The sequence below is a fragment of the Choristoneura fumiferana genome, chromosome 21 (genome assembly GCF_025370935.1).
Source record: "Choristoneura fumiferana chromosome 21, NRCan_CFum_1, whole genome shotgun sequence".
In the NCBI taxonomy this organism is placed as follows: Eukaryota; Metazoa; Arthropoda; class Insecta; order Lepidoptera; family Tortricidae; genus Choristoneura; species Choristoneura fumiferana.
In genome coordinates, this window is record NC_133492.1 from 15,189,267 (window position 1) to 15,206,446 (window position 17,180).

Consider the following 17,180-nt stretch of genomic DNA (forward strand, 5'->3'; position numbering starts at 1 on the left):
AAAGTAAGCAATAGATGAACGATTTAGTTTAAAGGCCTTCGATAATACGAAGTCATCTATTGCACTTTTAGCCGAGACAAAACATTGTGCTTTGCACGATCACAGCGAGAAAATAAAAATAGTGTCACGCCAGCACGCCAGCTCAGCACGCCAGGAATTATTATTATTATTAAGAAGCTTGTAGAGATGTCCCACTGCTGGGCAAAGCCCTCCCCCCATGTCCTCCACTCTACCCGGTCTTGGGCGATTATTTCAAAAATTATATTCTAAAAAGTCGTATCGTATTATGAAATACATAATAATATATTGATGCGACCTGTTTTCGTAATGTGTTACATTGTTGTCGTGTTTTGCGAGCCATAAATGAGCCAGCTGTTAAATGTACATATATAGGCCGTTTTGGGTACTGGATTTAGGTTATATCTATGGCCACATTTTCGAGCAGTGTCGTGAAAAATAAATTGTCACCCTCTCTTTTTGTACCGTATTTACGTTACAAGAATTACCCACCTTCCTTGATAGCGAGGCGTTATGTAGTTCATCCAGGGTGGGCCGTGGCGCCGCGTGCAGGGACAACACATTCCTGTAGTTATCCAGCCTGGGCAACGCCTCCCGGGTAAAGTGTCTGGAACAACAAGAGTTATTAATAGTCTAGGAGTCATTACATACGGATTGCATTCCAACCGCAACATAACTGTCGACTGCCCAATGCCCACACGATTTTCATGGCAGTCGTCAAAACTGCACGCAAACTACACGCTACATCGACTTTATATGGATTACTAGCGGCCCGGCTTCGCTACGTATACAAAAAATGTAATAAATGAAGAACCGCTCTACCGATTTTGTGCAAACTTCACATAAACCATCTACTAAATAGTCCGAACAAAGCCTAAACATTTGGTATGGATAGGTGAGCCCGTATAAAATTACAACGAAAAGTGGCATTGATTTTTATATATATGGATTATAAAGTCGATGACACGCTAGCTGCGATTGAAATGTACGCGCGCAAGGCTGTTGCAGTCAGAATACAGTCCGTGTATAACAGTGCGTGTAATGTAAACCTATACCGATGGATAATAGTTATATAATACATATATAACTAAATTATGATGTTAGTGTCATTTTTTTACCCCTGAGAAGTGACGCAAAATAATCACTCTTTTACAAAAAATAATAATAGGGTAAAGGGTTCTTAGGGTTCTTTCTTTCTTTCTACATAATATGACATGATTAATCAAAAATTCCAAGCCACAACTCTAATAAAAAACCATTCAACCCGGAAAACCATACTACATTTTTTTAAATTTTAGTAGCTTTGAAATAAATTAATATTTAATCGATTGAGTTGGCTAATAAATAAGTAAGTAACAATAACAACACAAGTGAGTAAGTATAACCATACAAAATCTATAAAGGAATTGCGTTTAGACAGCTAATAAAGTAATGACAATTGTTTGGTAGGTTCAAATAGCCAATTACCAGTAAACTATTATAATCATAGGTCACTAATTTAATGAACTAGGTGTTACTTTGCGGAGCTCCATATCAATGAACTAAAAGAATTCCTTGCTCACCCGCGACCTTATGATAGCTAAGTTTATGCAAAATATGCGTGTTCGTGCAGTTCCTCCGCCTCCACACTGTAAGAACACACACAAATCACCCAAACCCATCTATCACCACCACCACACTAAACTGACGCGTTTCGAACTCATCTTCAGAGCAACACATCCGTGCCACCAGATGTTAGTCATGTACATGGCAGTAGCATGGTGTACGGTGTGTTCAAAAAAGCAAGGAAATTCTTTTAGTTCATTCATAGGTCACTGTTCTAGCTTGAAAAAAGATAATAGCTCCAAACTTAAACTAGTTCGCTAATGTATTTTGTACCTCGAAACAAAAGAGCGGTTTTCTTTTTCTTTCTCATTTGAATCATCAGGAAAACTAAGAAATCCAACGAGTTCCGAGCGACATTAACATTCTAGTTGTACTGCACATATTTATTCGAGTTGGTCAATAATAATTAACTTGCCTGAAGCTCTTGCCATACTTGGTGTCAGAAGCCGTGAGAGGATCGTCACTCTCCATTCCAGAACCTTCCGAGTCCTCCGTGGCCTCATCCTCCGACTTGCCTTGCATCTAAAAAAAAATCGAATTTAAAAACAATCAGTTAACAGACATAGTCCGTCCAATGCTGCATGTAGTAGGATTGCCAACTACAATTTCACACTTTTTGGACTTCTTAGTATCTAATTGAGCTGAAATCAGATTTTCAGAAAAGATTTCAGATTGTATGTTGGTTAAATTTCATTTAATTTAAGCAGACATATTATGTCATGCTACCCTGCTGTTAGAGCCATAACAAAGAAAAGTTACCTACGCATAGTAGGTACGCTGGAGTGGAGCATAGCGACTTATAAATCATAACAACATTTTAGTTGTAAATTTTTAAAACACACTAGTTAGCGCAATTAATGATTCCACATTAATTGCACATTAGACATTCAAAGACAAAGTCAAAGTCAAAGTCAAAATATCTTTATTCAATTTAGGCTACAACAAGCACTTATGGATGTCAAAAAAAATCTACCACCGGTTCGGAATAACCTCTGCTGAGACTATATATAGAATCCGGCAAGAAACTCAACGAGGTATATATTTTTTTAAACAGATTTACAATATTATTAAATGATATGTATACATCACATTGTCTTTAATAAGCTCCCGATATATCGACAGAGTTGCATGCATCATAATCTCGGCCATTCACGGGTAGACTGAAGAATTTACTTATTTGTGACCTCGACTAAACGTACTTACTCTTGCATTAAAATTTGTCGTACTGTTTTAAATAAGTAGATGGCGTTTTTTTTTTCAGTCATGTTCATTAACATTTCAGTAGGTATTACACGCCCACACTACACACACTAGAGCTGAGCGTTATTTTCTTATAAAGTAACGGAGTAACAGTTTCGTGCCGAAACAAAAACAGTTTCTTTAGACATACACTTCGACTTAAGAAACGATACCACAAACTATCATGTGATAGTTGTGTATGTACACGCGTTGACTTGAGGAAATTTTCTCACAAGAACAAATATAACAGATCAAATATCTTAAACTAGTTTCACAACAAACGTTTTATAATATAAAAACTGTTTCTTGAAGCAAACTGTACAAATATCCTAAACAGCTACACTTGATAACGAAATTTTCATTTCCTTTGAAACGAAACCAAGCCGTAGCAAAGAAACTGTTTTTTAAGTAACTGTTTTTCGAAACTGTTACTTGTCAAAAATAAACTGTTACGTTACGTTTCACAAAAAATACGTAACGACCCAGGTCTACCACACGTATTCTTTGAATTCGTGTGCCACAAGGGCATTAATTAAAGTTACCATAATCATAAACACAACATACCATAGAACGTGCGTAACGCTGCTAAACTCTCGGACACGACATACACATATCCATACACACGATATGTCACGGATTTTTCATGATCAATGCCACAAACTCGAACAATAAGACGTATTAAATTGAATGCCCTCGAAATTCGTTATTTGTATCGAATTTTAGCCAGTAGTGAAGAACTAGCTGTTGCCCGCGACTACATCCGCGTAAAATTCGTTTATCCCCAACTTTTTTTTATATTCGACTGGATGGAAAACGAGCAAGTGGTTCTCCTAATGGTAAGAGATCACCGCCGCCCATAAACACCTGCAACACCATGGGTATTTCAGATGCGTTGCCAACCTAGAGGCCTAAGATGGGATACCTCAAGTGACAGTAATTTCACCGGCTGTCTTACTCTCCACGCCGAAACACAACAGTGCAAGCACTGCTGCTTCACGGCAGGATTAGCGAGCAAGATGGTGGTAGGCATCCGGGCGGACCTTGCACAAGGTCTTACCACCTGCAACTATTCAATTTTCCGGGATAAAACTATCCTATGTCCTTCCCCGGGCCTCTAAGCTATTTCTATGCTGAATTTCATCTAAATCGGTTCACTGGCTTACAAACTTTCGCATTTATAATAATACTAGCCTTAGCCCGCGGCTTCGTCTGCATTAGAAATATCTTAACAGCGTCTTAACTCAACTGCTGTATATTATGCCCATGCAATTTTTAGAAATATACAACGACAACCCTTTACTTACACGATTCTTTGTTATCATGGCAACGCAATAATTACAGTCTCAGAGTTTGGCTTGAAAAAAGGTTACGGTAACAATTTATTGTCCTTTATTGCGTTCTACGGAATTTAACATGTATGTAATTCCCGAATCCGGGTAATTAAGGAGTCGCATTGAAAATAGAGTTTGCAGAGAAAATCTTCTGTGGTTGTACGGACAGTCATCGGCACCAATATCTGACACAACAAAGCGTACATAAATATCTCATATATGATTATATGACTCTATATCTATACTTGGTTTGGATAGGTATTTAACTAAATGTAAACAAACTTCAGCTGCCAGATTTGGTACATTCAAAGATTTCAAACATTTTACGTATATATCATTGTACTCGTAATACAAACTAGACTAGTGTAATTCATTAAGATTGTTTTTTTGGAATCTTTTTGTATTTTTATTTCATTCAAATTTTTACTTTTACGGTCATCCCGTAAAACTTAAATTGAAAATACAAACTGAAATAAAGATGCACAGAAAAAATAGAAAAATAAGACCATCACTGGAATCGAACCCAGGTCCTCGGTAATGTACCGCAGCTGGCCAGACCTGGGTACATTCAGTGATGGTCTTATTTTTCTGTTTTTTCTGTGCATCTTTATTTCAGTTGTATTTTAATTAGTGTAATTCAATGTAAATGTTTGGGGAAACTTCAATATTTAAGACCCCAATTGACGTTGTTTTGTTTATATTTAGTTAAATACCTATCCAAACCAAGTATAGAGCCGATACGTGTCAGATATTTTTGCACGCTGTACTATTACATATTCTGTGACTCCATTGTATTACCTGCCGTTCCTTCAGCGTTATTTCAGACATCTTGTATTCTAATATAATAAGAGGCACACTTTGTTTGTGTGTTTAATGTAGGAGGTAAGCTCTCTCTAGGAGGTAACTCTTAACTTAAACCGATTAAGACCGAAAAAGCTACGACACTAAAGCCATATTAACGTACAAACAATAAGCGATCATCGGATAACTGATTTATTAATACTGTAATTTCATCTTCGTGTCGCGTAATGTTAAACAGTAATTTATTAAGTAATGATGGAAGCTACCTTAATCGCCACCATTAGTTACATTGTAAAGGTAATCTTAACAAATCGTTTGTTTTCGCACTAAGTGTCTTCTAAATAACGTCAGCGGTTAGTTAAAACGCTGTTTGTTGTTTTGCCTCACAAGTCCACTGTCCAGTTGAGACGAATTAACTATGGAAAATTCTACGATTAAAATAATGATTTACCGTCATTCAGTACGATGGAAAATCGACCACACTTATTGACTATTGTGAAATCGGTCTAATATGAATACCGTCCAAAGTAAGTTTTGTCTAAATGTAATTGTGCTGAAAAATGTACCTACTAAGCGGCAAAATATCTGGTCCTCAAATGTATGCAGAAATGAATAATTTTGTATGTAGAGTGGGCCAAAGTTTGCGCCAAATGTCTCTTCCTCGTAAATTAATTAAGCCCTAATTTCATTTTGCCTATTATAAATTAGGAGAGTTAAATTAAATATGCAATAAGTGAATGTTGTCTCAATCAAGACCAAAACTTTATTTCAAACGACGCGTATCCATTCAAAGTCGTGACCGGCTAAACAATACTCAATAATGAGTAGGTACCGCCCGACGGTTGAACTTAACAGAATTCTAGACCTCTAACTAGACTTTTTTTTCTTTTGTTTCTAAGGCAGTCGGTTTTTTATGTTACTGTGAAAACTTTTGCTTAAAAGTACCATTATACATACATAATTATATTTAAAATGGGCTAATTACTAGCTTTCATTTTGATACCTACCCATATTGTACAAAACCATTATTTTTTTTTGGACGCCATATTGAAGTATTAAATGACATGTCTCACTTCGATAGCTATGACGAATCAAATGTACCTCATAAGTGAAAATCCGTCCAGCCGTTTAGGCTGCAGAGAGGACTAGGATTAAAGAAATGGACATACAGACATTATTATTATTTTTTATTCTTATTGTTACCTCTTCTTTCCACTGCTGAATAAGCTTTATACTTCCACTTACATATATATGGGTACTAGCTTTTGCCCCCAGCTTCGCCCGCGTGGAATTCGGTTATCGCGCGCTGTTCCCTCGGGTATTGTGCATTTTCCCGGGGTAAAACGTAGCCTATTTCACTCTCTGAGCCATAAACTATCTCTATGCCAAAAATCACGTTGATCCGTCGCTCCGTTTCGACGTGAAAGAAAAACATTACCCCTTGGGCAGTCGGATAAAAATTCTGAAAATAACAGTACCGCAAAAAATACCTAGCCGGTTTCTCAATTAATTTCATTAAGTGGAATTTGCGAAATTTCAAATATTCCAGCCCGCAATCATAAATTATTTATTCACTTGTGTATGAGGATATGAGAAGCGGGAAATTTCTGGCAATGATGTTACTAAGGATCTCATATCACTAAGCACCAATTTAGACAATCTGGAACACTTGACTGTCATGCGAAAAGGTATCTATGTTACCAACGCAAACTGGAATCTATATACAATACGAAAAGGTTGGGATTCACGTGCAAATGTATTTTTAGCCGAGCTAAATTTAGCACCACTTAGGTTTTATACCTGAATATAAGATGCTGCAAGAGATCGATACGGGCAAAGTTACAAACACTTTTTTGGAGACAATATGGAAATAAATATGGTGTAGCAAACAACACGGAATCGCCATTACTTATTCTGCAATGACAGATTTGAATTTTGCTAAGTACTATTTTGTTTTCGATGTTTCATTATTATTGGAATTGAATTATTATTGCGCATTTAACTTTACTGTGAATATACATAATATATTTACCGTAAAATTCTTAAGCGCCGCATGAGTAAGCTACTATTCGGTAAGTAAACAAAGGTTTTACAATAGCCCGTTTTGGATAAGCGATTTTTACTCAACGATTTTGAGAATCTCAGTGTGCATAAATAATGTGGCTAGTGATAAAAACCATTTCTAAAAGTGTTTCTATTAATCAAACGTGGTGTTGTGTGTTGTTGCATTCGATATATGTATCGTTTTTAATTTTATTTGAGGTTATGTAATAGCGAAACGGTTATGCTGAATATAAACTGCTCATACAGCGGTTTCCTTGCTCATTTTTGCATAGTAGAGCATTATGTGCCCACTTATGCGACTATAATTTGATAATAGCCTTTTACGACTTCAATATCCAGTTATTTTCTATATAAAAATGTTTGTTCACGCTATAAGCTGCATAATCGGTATAACTTAGTTTTAAGAGCTAGATAACGTATTTTTGGTTATGCAGCTTTCTTCTCTGTAAAACCTAAAATGGAACTAATATTCAGCTACTGAATAACTGATTATGATATAAAGTGCAATACAGCTTGAATAATTCAGAAAACAGGTTATTCAGCATTAAGCTGTATATTGGAAGCTGATATCAAAGTTACACAAAGAAAGGCTGCCACAGCAGCAATTATACAGCTTTCAGCGGTCTTGTCTGCCTTAAACTGAATAGTCAATCTTTAATAGTTCTGCTCGTGACTTATATTAAGATTTAAAAAAATAAACAGGTACTATACAGAATTTATTAAGCTTAAAGTGTTATAATAGCCCAAGAAAATATTCAATTCAGCATTTGGCTACCTCGTCAGCTTTAATACAGATATAACAAAGCTTTAAGCTGATCATTAGTGATTTCTTGTACTGTTACCTGGCCTATGTGTTGCTTGGGAAATAACCCAGCTTATGGAACAGTGCAAGCTTCATGAAAATCATTTCAGTCTTTTTTTAAATAAAGAGTCAAGTTATGTATCACTCACTAGGAAAACTCAGACTGAAAAAAATTATTAGCGTCTTCACTAGCTTTTTTAAAACAAAAAAATTGATTTACTATTTCTATTTCAGTTTTTTTTTAAACATCACTTCAGTACCTTACATGTCTTTGCAGATTGGTATTTTAGTGTTCTACACCTATCATTCACCATTATCGTCAGTTGAAAGATTTGTACTGCTGGACACCTCCATCTAAGAATGCCACAACGGCGATAACGGTTCCTGCATTGCGCGTATTTATTTAGTTATATTAACTAATGAAAATTTACAGCATTAAGTACAGCGTTGTAAATTTCAATACATGAAAATAATTAATCACAAATAATAATAAAATTTATTTAGGCGACGGAAGGCTTCAATCTCTCCGGGCCAGAAGTCGGAGTGCAGTGCAGGAACATCTGCTGGTGCTTAGCCAGCAAAGAGCGAAAATTTTTGGCCCTGGTAGACTCGAGCGGGCGGATAAACAACTCGGCTCCTAAACGAGCGAGATCGGACTCCCGCGACCTTTGCCAGCCCAGTCATCAAAATCGGAGACTACGGACACGGTAATCCAGTCATCATTCGACATGATGTTCCATCAAACTTCTTAGGTACGGTCAATGAACCCCCAGTAGGACGTAACGGTCTCGATAAAGATACTTCATTACCAATGCTAATGTAGTGAGATTTATGCATCAGCGAAAAAATATTCGTGCCTCAGCAGTTGCAATACTGCAATGCAACAAAACTTAAGGCGTATTTCCACTGAGCGAGTCGCAGCAAGCGCATTAGAGAAAATTTAATTCGATACAGGGCTCAAAATCGCACCGAAAATGGCTCAGTGGAGACCCGGCTTAACACCAAACGCCGTTATAAAACTTGGCATATTGTGCCATCAACGTATGGCATATATTATTAACTGCTTGTTGCCCGCGACTCCGTTTGCGAAAATTCGTTTATGTATCTCTCGCTCGCGGGAACTGTACAATTTTCCTGGATAAAAACTATCCTGTGTTCTTCCCGTAATCTCAAACTATTTCCATATCAGCTTTTGCCCGAGACTGTCCGCGAAGAATTTATTTATAGCTATCCCGCCGAAACTGTACAATTTTCCAGGATAAAAACTATCCTATGTCTCAAATTATCTTCATACCAAATGTCATTAAAACCGTTTCAGCGGTTTAGGCATGAAGAGGTAACAGACAGACAAACATACCTATCAATTATCAAGGATTAGTAAGGAGTCATCATCAGCCGGAAGACGTCCCCTACTAAACAAAGGAACTTAAGTAAGGAAGGAGGGAAGAAGGAAGGAAAGAAAGAGGGAGGAAAGGAAAGGACTCCTCCTCCGGATTTACAACTTGCATCCACCGGCTGCCCCCGCAACGTCGCAATGTCGTCAGTCCGCCTAGTATAAGGCCTGCCAACGCTTCGTCTTCCGCCTGTCTTCGTCTCTAAGTAATGATCCGTATCCGTAACTCCATAAACGCCTGGACTTGTTTGTATTTAACTTAGCTTATGGTCCTTGGCTGTAGTAGCAAACGATCACTATCACTTATCGGGTTTTATGGTTCGGAAGCGATTTGCTTGTTTATGTATTGAGAAATGTTTATGCTGTGAACGTAAACAGGAATAACAGCCGTCCAGTGTCCCTGCGTTTCAAGGTTCTTAGGGAAATAAACTGTACTTATGTTTGCCTCAACGAAGTAACTCATTGAAGAAAGAAGTTTTTAGAATCAAGTTTTTACTGCAGAAATTGTGACGAGTGTACAGTTCAGTCATCATGTGGTACGATACAAAGTATCAACAGCTACCTGTTTCAGGCATATAATATATTCAGATTCAGATAGACTTAAGTCTAAAGAAGTAAAGATGTAGAAAATTACAAGTGTAAATAAAGTTATGGTCAGATCCACGCTGTGGATCCACGACCCTGAGTCATGAGAGAACGACGAAGCAGAAAGCGGTCGGTGCTATATCCAATAGTTTCATGAAATTTACTGCAAGTTAAATAAACCATGGACCTCTTCTGTGCAAAAAGAAATAACCGATGGACGTTGGACTTGAACACTTTGGGATTAGACCAACGATTGAACCCGATACCGAAACGAGACTGACCGAAGGTTTAGGGATGCCTGTTGAAGAAAGTAAGAATCATTTTATTGCTTCTAATCAGCCCATATGAGTATGCAATGCAGACAATAAGACAACATAAAAGAAGTGTAAAGTCTCCGTTCTTTTGAAACGTCTTTTTTTATAGGTGGTAGAGAGTAACGTACATAATATGACCGTTTTGTTTATTGTGACTGGATGCATAAAGCGCATTTTCCGCGCCATAAAAAAAGATATTTAGGTAACAGTTAAGTATGCTCATTCATCATCATATTACTTTCTCCCATGTGTCATGTAGAAGACTTTTAAAATAACTAATTAGTTTGAGATTATGTAGTACGTAAATATTGGTTTTAAACAGGTTAAAGATATGAAAAATTTTAGCAAACAATGAGTTTTTTTAGTAACGTTTCTATAGCAATTATGTTCCTGTGACTCAAAACGGAAACTATAGGAAAATGACAACGAATGAAATAGAGAAAATAAGTATCACAGTGATTTCCATCCAAGCATTTCTATTTGCAACAGGATCTGCTAGTATTCAAAGATAATAGTGGTAAAAGATATTCAGAAAAGGCCGAAGGAAGGGCAAACAGACTCTCAGCCGTACTAAGCTAACAGAGGCCATATTATCTAACGTAATATGGTCCGTGGTAATATGTCTTCTATATGGAATAATTAAAACCGGAAAGCCCCCGTATCTGTACAATAAGCTAATTTTTTCAATCCGCGCCATCCGACGAGCCCCCCGCCTTCTATTTCCCCGACATGGGAGCGCTTCATTTCGTGGTAGCTTTAAATACGCTGCCACGAAGTGCTGGAACAACATCCCTCCTCCAATAAGAAATGTGAAAACTTTATACAAATTCAAAAGAGACTTAAAAAATCATTTGCTAAAATTACAGATTAATCCAGCGTAGCGCTCTTGTGTGCGGGATGAGTGTGATGTGTGGATGTGCCTTGGTGTTATGGAAGGCCAAAGAATGATAGCAGTTGATAAGACTTTGGGGTATGATGCTATTTGAGGACGTTCGGCAGTGGCGGCTTTTACAACAGCATTTCTATCTGTGAGTTTTCTTTATTACTTTTTATTTTTAGTAGGGCTGCGTTGCGCGGCGCTTTGGGCAGTTCTGTATCGCATGCCAACTAGGATTCACATAATATTAGCGTCGAGGCACCTTCCGTGACCTGACAAATGCTGAGTAGATTCCTTTTTCATAACTAACGTACTTAGATAGTTATTGGAATATTTGTTACTTCCTAATTGATAATGTTAGTTGTGAAATAAATGTTTCTTATTCTTATTCTTTCTTTCTACTCTCAGTACTCTCACCCTGCCATGTGAAACCCTCGTAAGTAACATAATGTGCTTAGTGAATTTTTGTTAAATGCGGAGCCGGACGTGCATTGCATGGTTTTCTCATGAATAGAAGTATACAACGTTTTTTGCCAATTTTGTTACTTACGAGGGTTTCACATGGCAGTGACGTTAAGAACAGACAATCTGACAGAAATAAATGGTAAATATTTATGATTGGAATCCCCAGTGTGTTACACAATAATGGCCTCAGGTCCGACACGAAATACTTGTGTGATCCATATTCAACTCAGTGGCCGTCTAGTGGTCACGATATCCCAAAAAGGTTTATTATTCCATGATGCTGCTATTGACTGGTTTGAACCTGTAATGTTCCCAACGAAAACCTCTGCTTCACGCGTAACAATAACCAAGATATAACTGGGTTGGTCCGGCCAAGGAGTCAGGTGCTATTTCAGACGGCACCCATCTCGCTAAGTGGCCTAACCCTTGCACGAGGCTATAGGAAGCGTACGCCGCGAGTGCACTTATCCAATTTGAGGCTATTATGATTTATTGGGTGAGGACAAGTAGGCGCCTGGACCGTCTTGAAGGCAACGGGATAGGAAAATAATAAGCTAAGTAGCTAATGAATGATTAAGATGATTACTTGATCAATTTTCGTGTAGTAGTATTCTGGAGGAAATGAGATACGTAGAAGAACGAGAGGCACTGACGTAGACAAGCAGCTCGTTGAAGTGGCAATGGGCCATACGGGGAACAGAGGGGCTACTACGAAACTTGAAAATCGAAGTTCGTATGTATCACCGGCCATACCCATTGTTGGCGTCAAAACGCCAACGTCTGTCTGTTCGTGGCAGCGTAGCTCTCAAACGGATGGACTAGTTTTAATGCGGTTTTTTAACGTGAAAGCGAGTTTCCTTGCGATGATTCATAGCTCTCTATGTTTGATATAAACAATGTTTCAGCCGTTTTTTAGATATTGATATTGAACTTTAAAATGTCAATTTCGCGGGTTTTAAAACTCTCGACGGAAAAAGAGTGGTGTTGTTGACGCCAATGTCTATCTTTGGCCTGTGGCATCGTACCTCTCAAACGGATGGACCGATTTCAATGCGATTTTTTTAACGTGAAAGCGAGTTTGATAAACAATTGTTCAGCCGTTTTTCAAATATTCTTTCTTTTTATCGAACAGCTGGCAAACGAGCAGGCGGGTCACCTGATGGTAAGTGATCACCGCCGCCCATATACACCTACAGCATTATTAGAGCTGCAGGTGCATTGCCGGCCTTGCAATAGGCGATACACTCGCCTTTTGAAGGTACCCAAATCATAGCCAGATGCAAAAAAAACCCATATTTTACACGTGCCAGGTAGAAAGGATCGTTTAAACCTTAAACCGCGCAGTGGAAGAGCACCAATCATCGAGATGGTGCGGGAGAATACCACCCTTACCTATGTCGAGTTATGTTCAACATTGCAATCGTCGTAGGTTTTTTAACCCCTGATGCATAAAGTGTATCTGTGTGTCTGTGGCATAGTACATATTTCTCAAACGGATGGATCGATTAAGATGAGGTTTCTTACGTGAAAGCGAGCTTTATTGTAGTGATTGTTAGCTATTCGTTGATAAAAATCAGTACAGCCGATTTTGATACATTGAATATTGAAATGACAATGTAGGTGATTGTTATAAAACACCCATGTGTACCAGCTTTAAATGAAAAGTTGCATATGGAATTCCGCCTCTCTACACTACACCTACGGAAACCCATTGTTGGTAGAATCAACACCGTCTATTGTTTGTTTAACAAAACATAATCTCCATCAACATTCATTTGTACCTACTTGCCCATTATTTCAACAGGGCTTATCCTTATCTGTCCTCTATGTGGATATTGTGGTCTTTGCAGGAAGTGTTGGAATAATAAATACAATTAGATAAATAATTTATTGAATCGGGCTTTACTTTACGGAGTTCCAATATCAATTACTTTGCTCACCCGCGACCTAAGCGCGCGGGTGAGCAAAACTATTTGTTTTTAGTTTTTTTTTTATTCGACTCGATGCCAAACGAGCAAGTTGATGGTAAGAGATCACCACCGCCCATAAACATCTGCAACACCAGGGGTATTGCAGATGCGTTGCCAACCTAAAGGCCTAAGGTGGGATACCTCAAGTGCATTTCACATGTAGGTGCATTGCAACAGCAACTTTAAGACATATTTATGAATCAAATAACATTCGTTTTTAGGGTTCCGTAGCCAAAATGGCAAAAACGGAACCCTTATAGTTTCGCCGTCTGTCTGTCCGTCCGACCGCGGCTTTGCTCAGGGACTATCAATGCTAGAAAGCTTTAATTTAGGACGAATATATATGTAAACTATGCCGACAAAATGGTACAATAAAAAATTCGAAAGCAATTTTTTTTTTTCATAGTAACTCCCATAGACGTAAACTGGGGGTGATTTTTTTTTCTTATGTAACCTTGTAGTGTGGTACTCGTATCGTTGGATAGTTCTTTTAAAACCATTAGGGGGTTGCTAAAATGATTTTTCGATTCAGTGATTTGTTTGCAAAATATTCAACTTTAAAGTGGAAATTTTCATTAAAATCGAGTGTCCTCCCCCCCCTCCTCTAATCTCTAAACCGGTAGGTGGAAAAATTTGAAACAATTCAGGATGGTAGTAAGTATATCAAACTTAGAAGGAAAACTATAACGGTTAAGTTTTCTTGAGAATTATTAGTAGTTTAAGAGTAAATAGCAGCCTAAAGTATAAAATATACCTAAACTTGGAATATTCCGTACAAAATACGAAATCCTTTCGTAATTGCTACGGAACCCTATTTCGGGCGTGTCCGATACGCTCTTGGCCGGTTTTTTTTTAAAGTACCTAATATAAGTTTTTAACAATGTTTTCGGGTGGGTTGGTTGGGGGCGACGTGATGCAATTGGTAGCATGCTCGGCACAGACAGCCAAGAAAAGTGGGCGCAAATTCCGTCCGACACGCCCGAAAATCTAAATAGAATATTGAATAAACGTTTTTTAATAAAAACAAAAAAATATTCTGTCTTATAGCATTGAACCAACTGGAGATGCCAACGACGGACAAAGGGGTTGTCTGTGATTAGTAATGACTACTTTATACCAAAGCCATTTACTTATTATGAAAAAAAAACTTATTCCAGTACCTACCCAGTGGTGTGATCGTGTGCGTGAAGCTAAAGTTAGTCTTAGGCAATTTCTTTGCAGTGTGCGTGGCTACGTAATCGAAAAATGCTTTAGAAGGAATAAATTACATTTCGGACACGTACGCTGGTTAGACCTTGGCCCCAGTCGCCTCCCATTGAAAGCGACGATTTTTGTTCAGAAATTAGCGCACATGATGCCTCCATTATTACTTATTTTTGTCTAACTTTTTTAAAAGGTCTTTATTAACAATCAGTAAAAAAAAATGTATGGTAAAAATGGTAAATAGAAAAATCGTGCATTTCACTGGCTAGGCGGTTTCTGTGAACCAGGCATAGCTACCTACTAACCACCTAGTTAAAGTTAACAGAAATAGTTAAGTTTTTGTTAAAAAGCTTTTTTTGCTGACTGTACCTACTAGAATTTTCATTTGACATACAAATTAAATCCAAGTGTAGGAAGTTAGTCAAATTCGACTTCTAAGATTTGCCCCATACTAACAGCACAATTTAAATAAAAACATTGAATAATTAACTTCAATTAGCTTTTGCCCGCGACTTTGTCTGCTAAGAATTTGTTTATCTTTATCCTACGGGAACAACTAAATCCTTCCCAGGATTTCAAACTATCTCTACACCAAATTTCATATAAAACGGTACAGTATTTTAAGCATGAAAAAGTAATAGACAGACAATTACTTACACATTTATAATATTGCAATATTGGTATATGAATGTTTTTTTTTGTTATTTGTATAATAAGGAGATAAACTTTGTAGGTTTGTTTATATGTTAGGATAATCTCCAGAACTACTAACTGATTCTAAAAATTATATCACTGATAGAAAACTATACTATCCCTTATCAACATACTGCTTTTGGCAACTGCTGGTTGCCTGTTATATTTCCAATATTATATTCTTATACTCCATCAACATCATGCAAAACCCACTCAACAAATTTAGATGAAATTTGGCAAACAGACAGTTTACAATGTTTTAAAAGTTTTTTTTTTTTATTAATCAATTTCAACACTATAAAAACACCAATGTAAATTCTCATTCTTATTATTATAAACCAATGGAATCTACCTATAGGGTGTTAGAGTGTACCCAGTTGGGAATGTTTATTTTTTAAAGCAAGAGGAAAATCTAGTGTATGTGAAAAAAAACAGCAATTGCACTGACCTGAAATCTTGTAGCAGACGGCTGATTCCTAAACCGAGATGGCTTCTCCACATCCCTGAAACTACTCTTCGTCAGTGGAGACTGAGACCTCTGTATCACAGCACCATTATTCACCTCCAGCAGCTTATCCTTTTCACTGGGATCCTTTTTAAATTGCAACCCCGACTCTACATCCGCTTCCGACCTTATTGGTATGTCAGAAGGGTATTGTATCTGGCCATTTGTCGCAGCCATCGACTTTGCCGAACTTATTTTTCTAAAACGACCGATTATGACATCTTCTTCGTCATTTATAGGCACGTTCAGCCTCTGTTCCGGGCCACTAGGGTTTACTTCTAACTTCACTGGACTCAACTCGATGTCTTTTTCAGTAGAACTCATTGTGAATAACCGGCGTTTTTCACTAGAAAATACAGGTGTATTTACGTCAGTTTAAAGTTAATAAAGGCACATTTTGAAAAACACGAATATTTCTCGTAGGATTGGACTCAAAAAAACCTTATGTTCACTTCAATTTAGTACACAAAATAACGTTTCAAGTGAAATAAGCATTAGTATGATACTGGCATCACGGCACTGTATAGGCGTGTTCCGAATGAATTAGAATATTTAATTAAAGGCAAACAGTAAACAATAGATTAAAATTAAACTTCTTTCTGTCATAAAACAAGTAATTGACAATAAAATTTCAAAGCACGTGAAAAGGACGCGGAGACATGTCACGTACGTCCACACACATTGACAGATTGTTGATGGCTGATTGATTGAATGAAATGAATGCATGCATGCACGTTAGCTCTCTCTCTCTCTCTGTATAGCTTGCGAATGAATGAATGGTCGGAATGTTGAATGCAGACAGCAGGGCTACTATGCTAGTCGTTGAGGGGCTACTACGAAAATCGAATTTCGTATCGTACCATCCCTCTCACTAACGCTAATAATATAAAGCGTCAGCGGACGGCAAGACACGAAATTGGAATTTTGCACTTCGTAGTAAAGGGCCAGTACTACGAAATTCGAAAATCGAAGTTCGTATCGTGCCGTCCTACTCTCTAATGTCACTTAATACGAGATTGAGAGGGACGGTGCGATACTAACTTCGATTTTGAGTCTTTGAGTATTTAACTACTCCGTTTAATTTAAGGTTTGAATTAACGGTCAAATTTCTCGGTATTTCAAACACAAACGGACTAAAAATACGTACATGTACATTTGTGAACTGTATTTATTTTGTTTTTATCATAGAAAGTAACACAAATTTAAATAATTTCCTTGTTTCATTTAAAAAATGTGTCCAAATTGTACCGTTAAGTTTCAAATGTTAAAATACGTCGACAAATTTAGTAGTAATACGAATGAGATGTCTGGCAAC

At 37.5% G+C, this 17,180-nt stretch overlaps 1 protein-coding gene across 1 annotated transcript in view; it reads right to left on the reverse strand.

Moving 5' to 3' along the window:
- LOC141440009 (bumetanide-sensitive sodium-(potassium)-chloride cotransporter-like) overlaps positions 1 to 16,561 on the reverse strand; it is a 64,552-nt gene extending 47,991 nt beyond the window's left edge. Inside the window, 3 exon segments of the mRNA XM_074104466.1 lie at positions 511 to 625; positions 2,039 to 2,145; positions 15,809 to 16,561. Of these exon segments, the coding sequence (XP_073960567.1) occupies positions 511 to 625; positions 2,039 to 2,145; positions 15,809 to 16,189 (603 nt within the window). The 5' untranslated portion in view covers positions 16,190 to 16,561.
- Between the last annotated feature and the right edge of the window lie 619 nt (positions 16,562 to 17,180).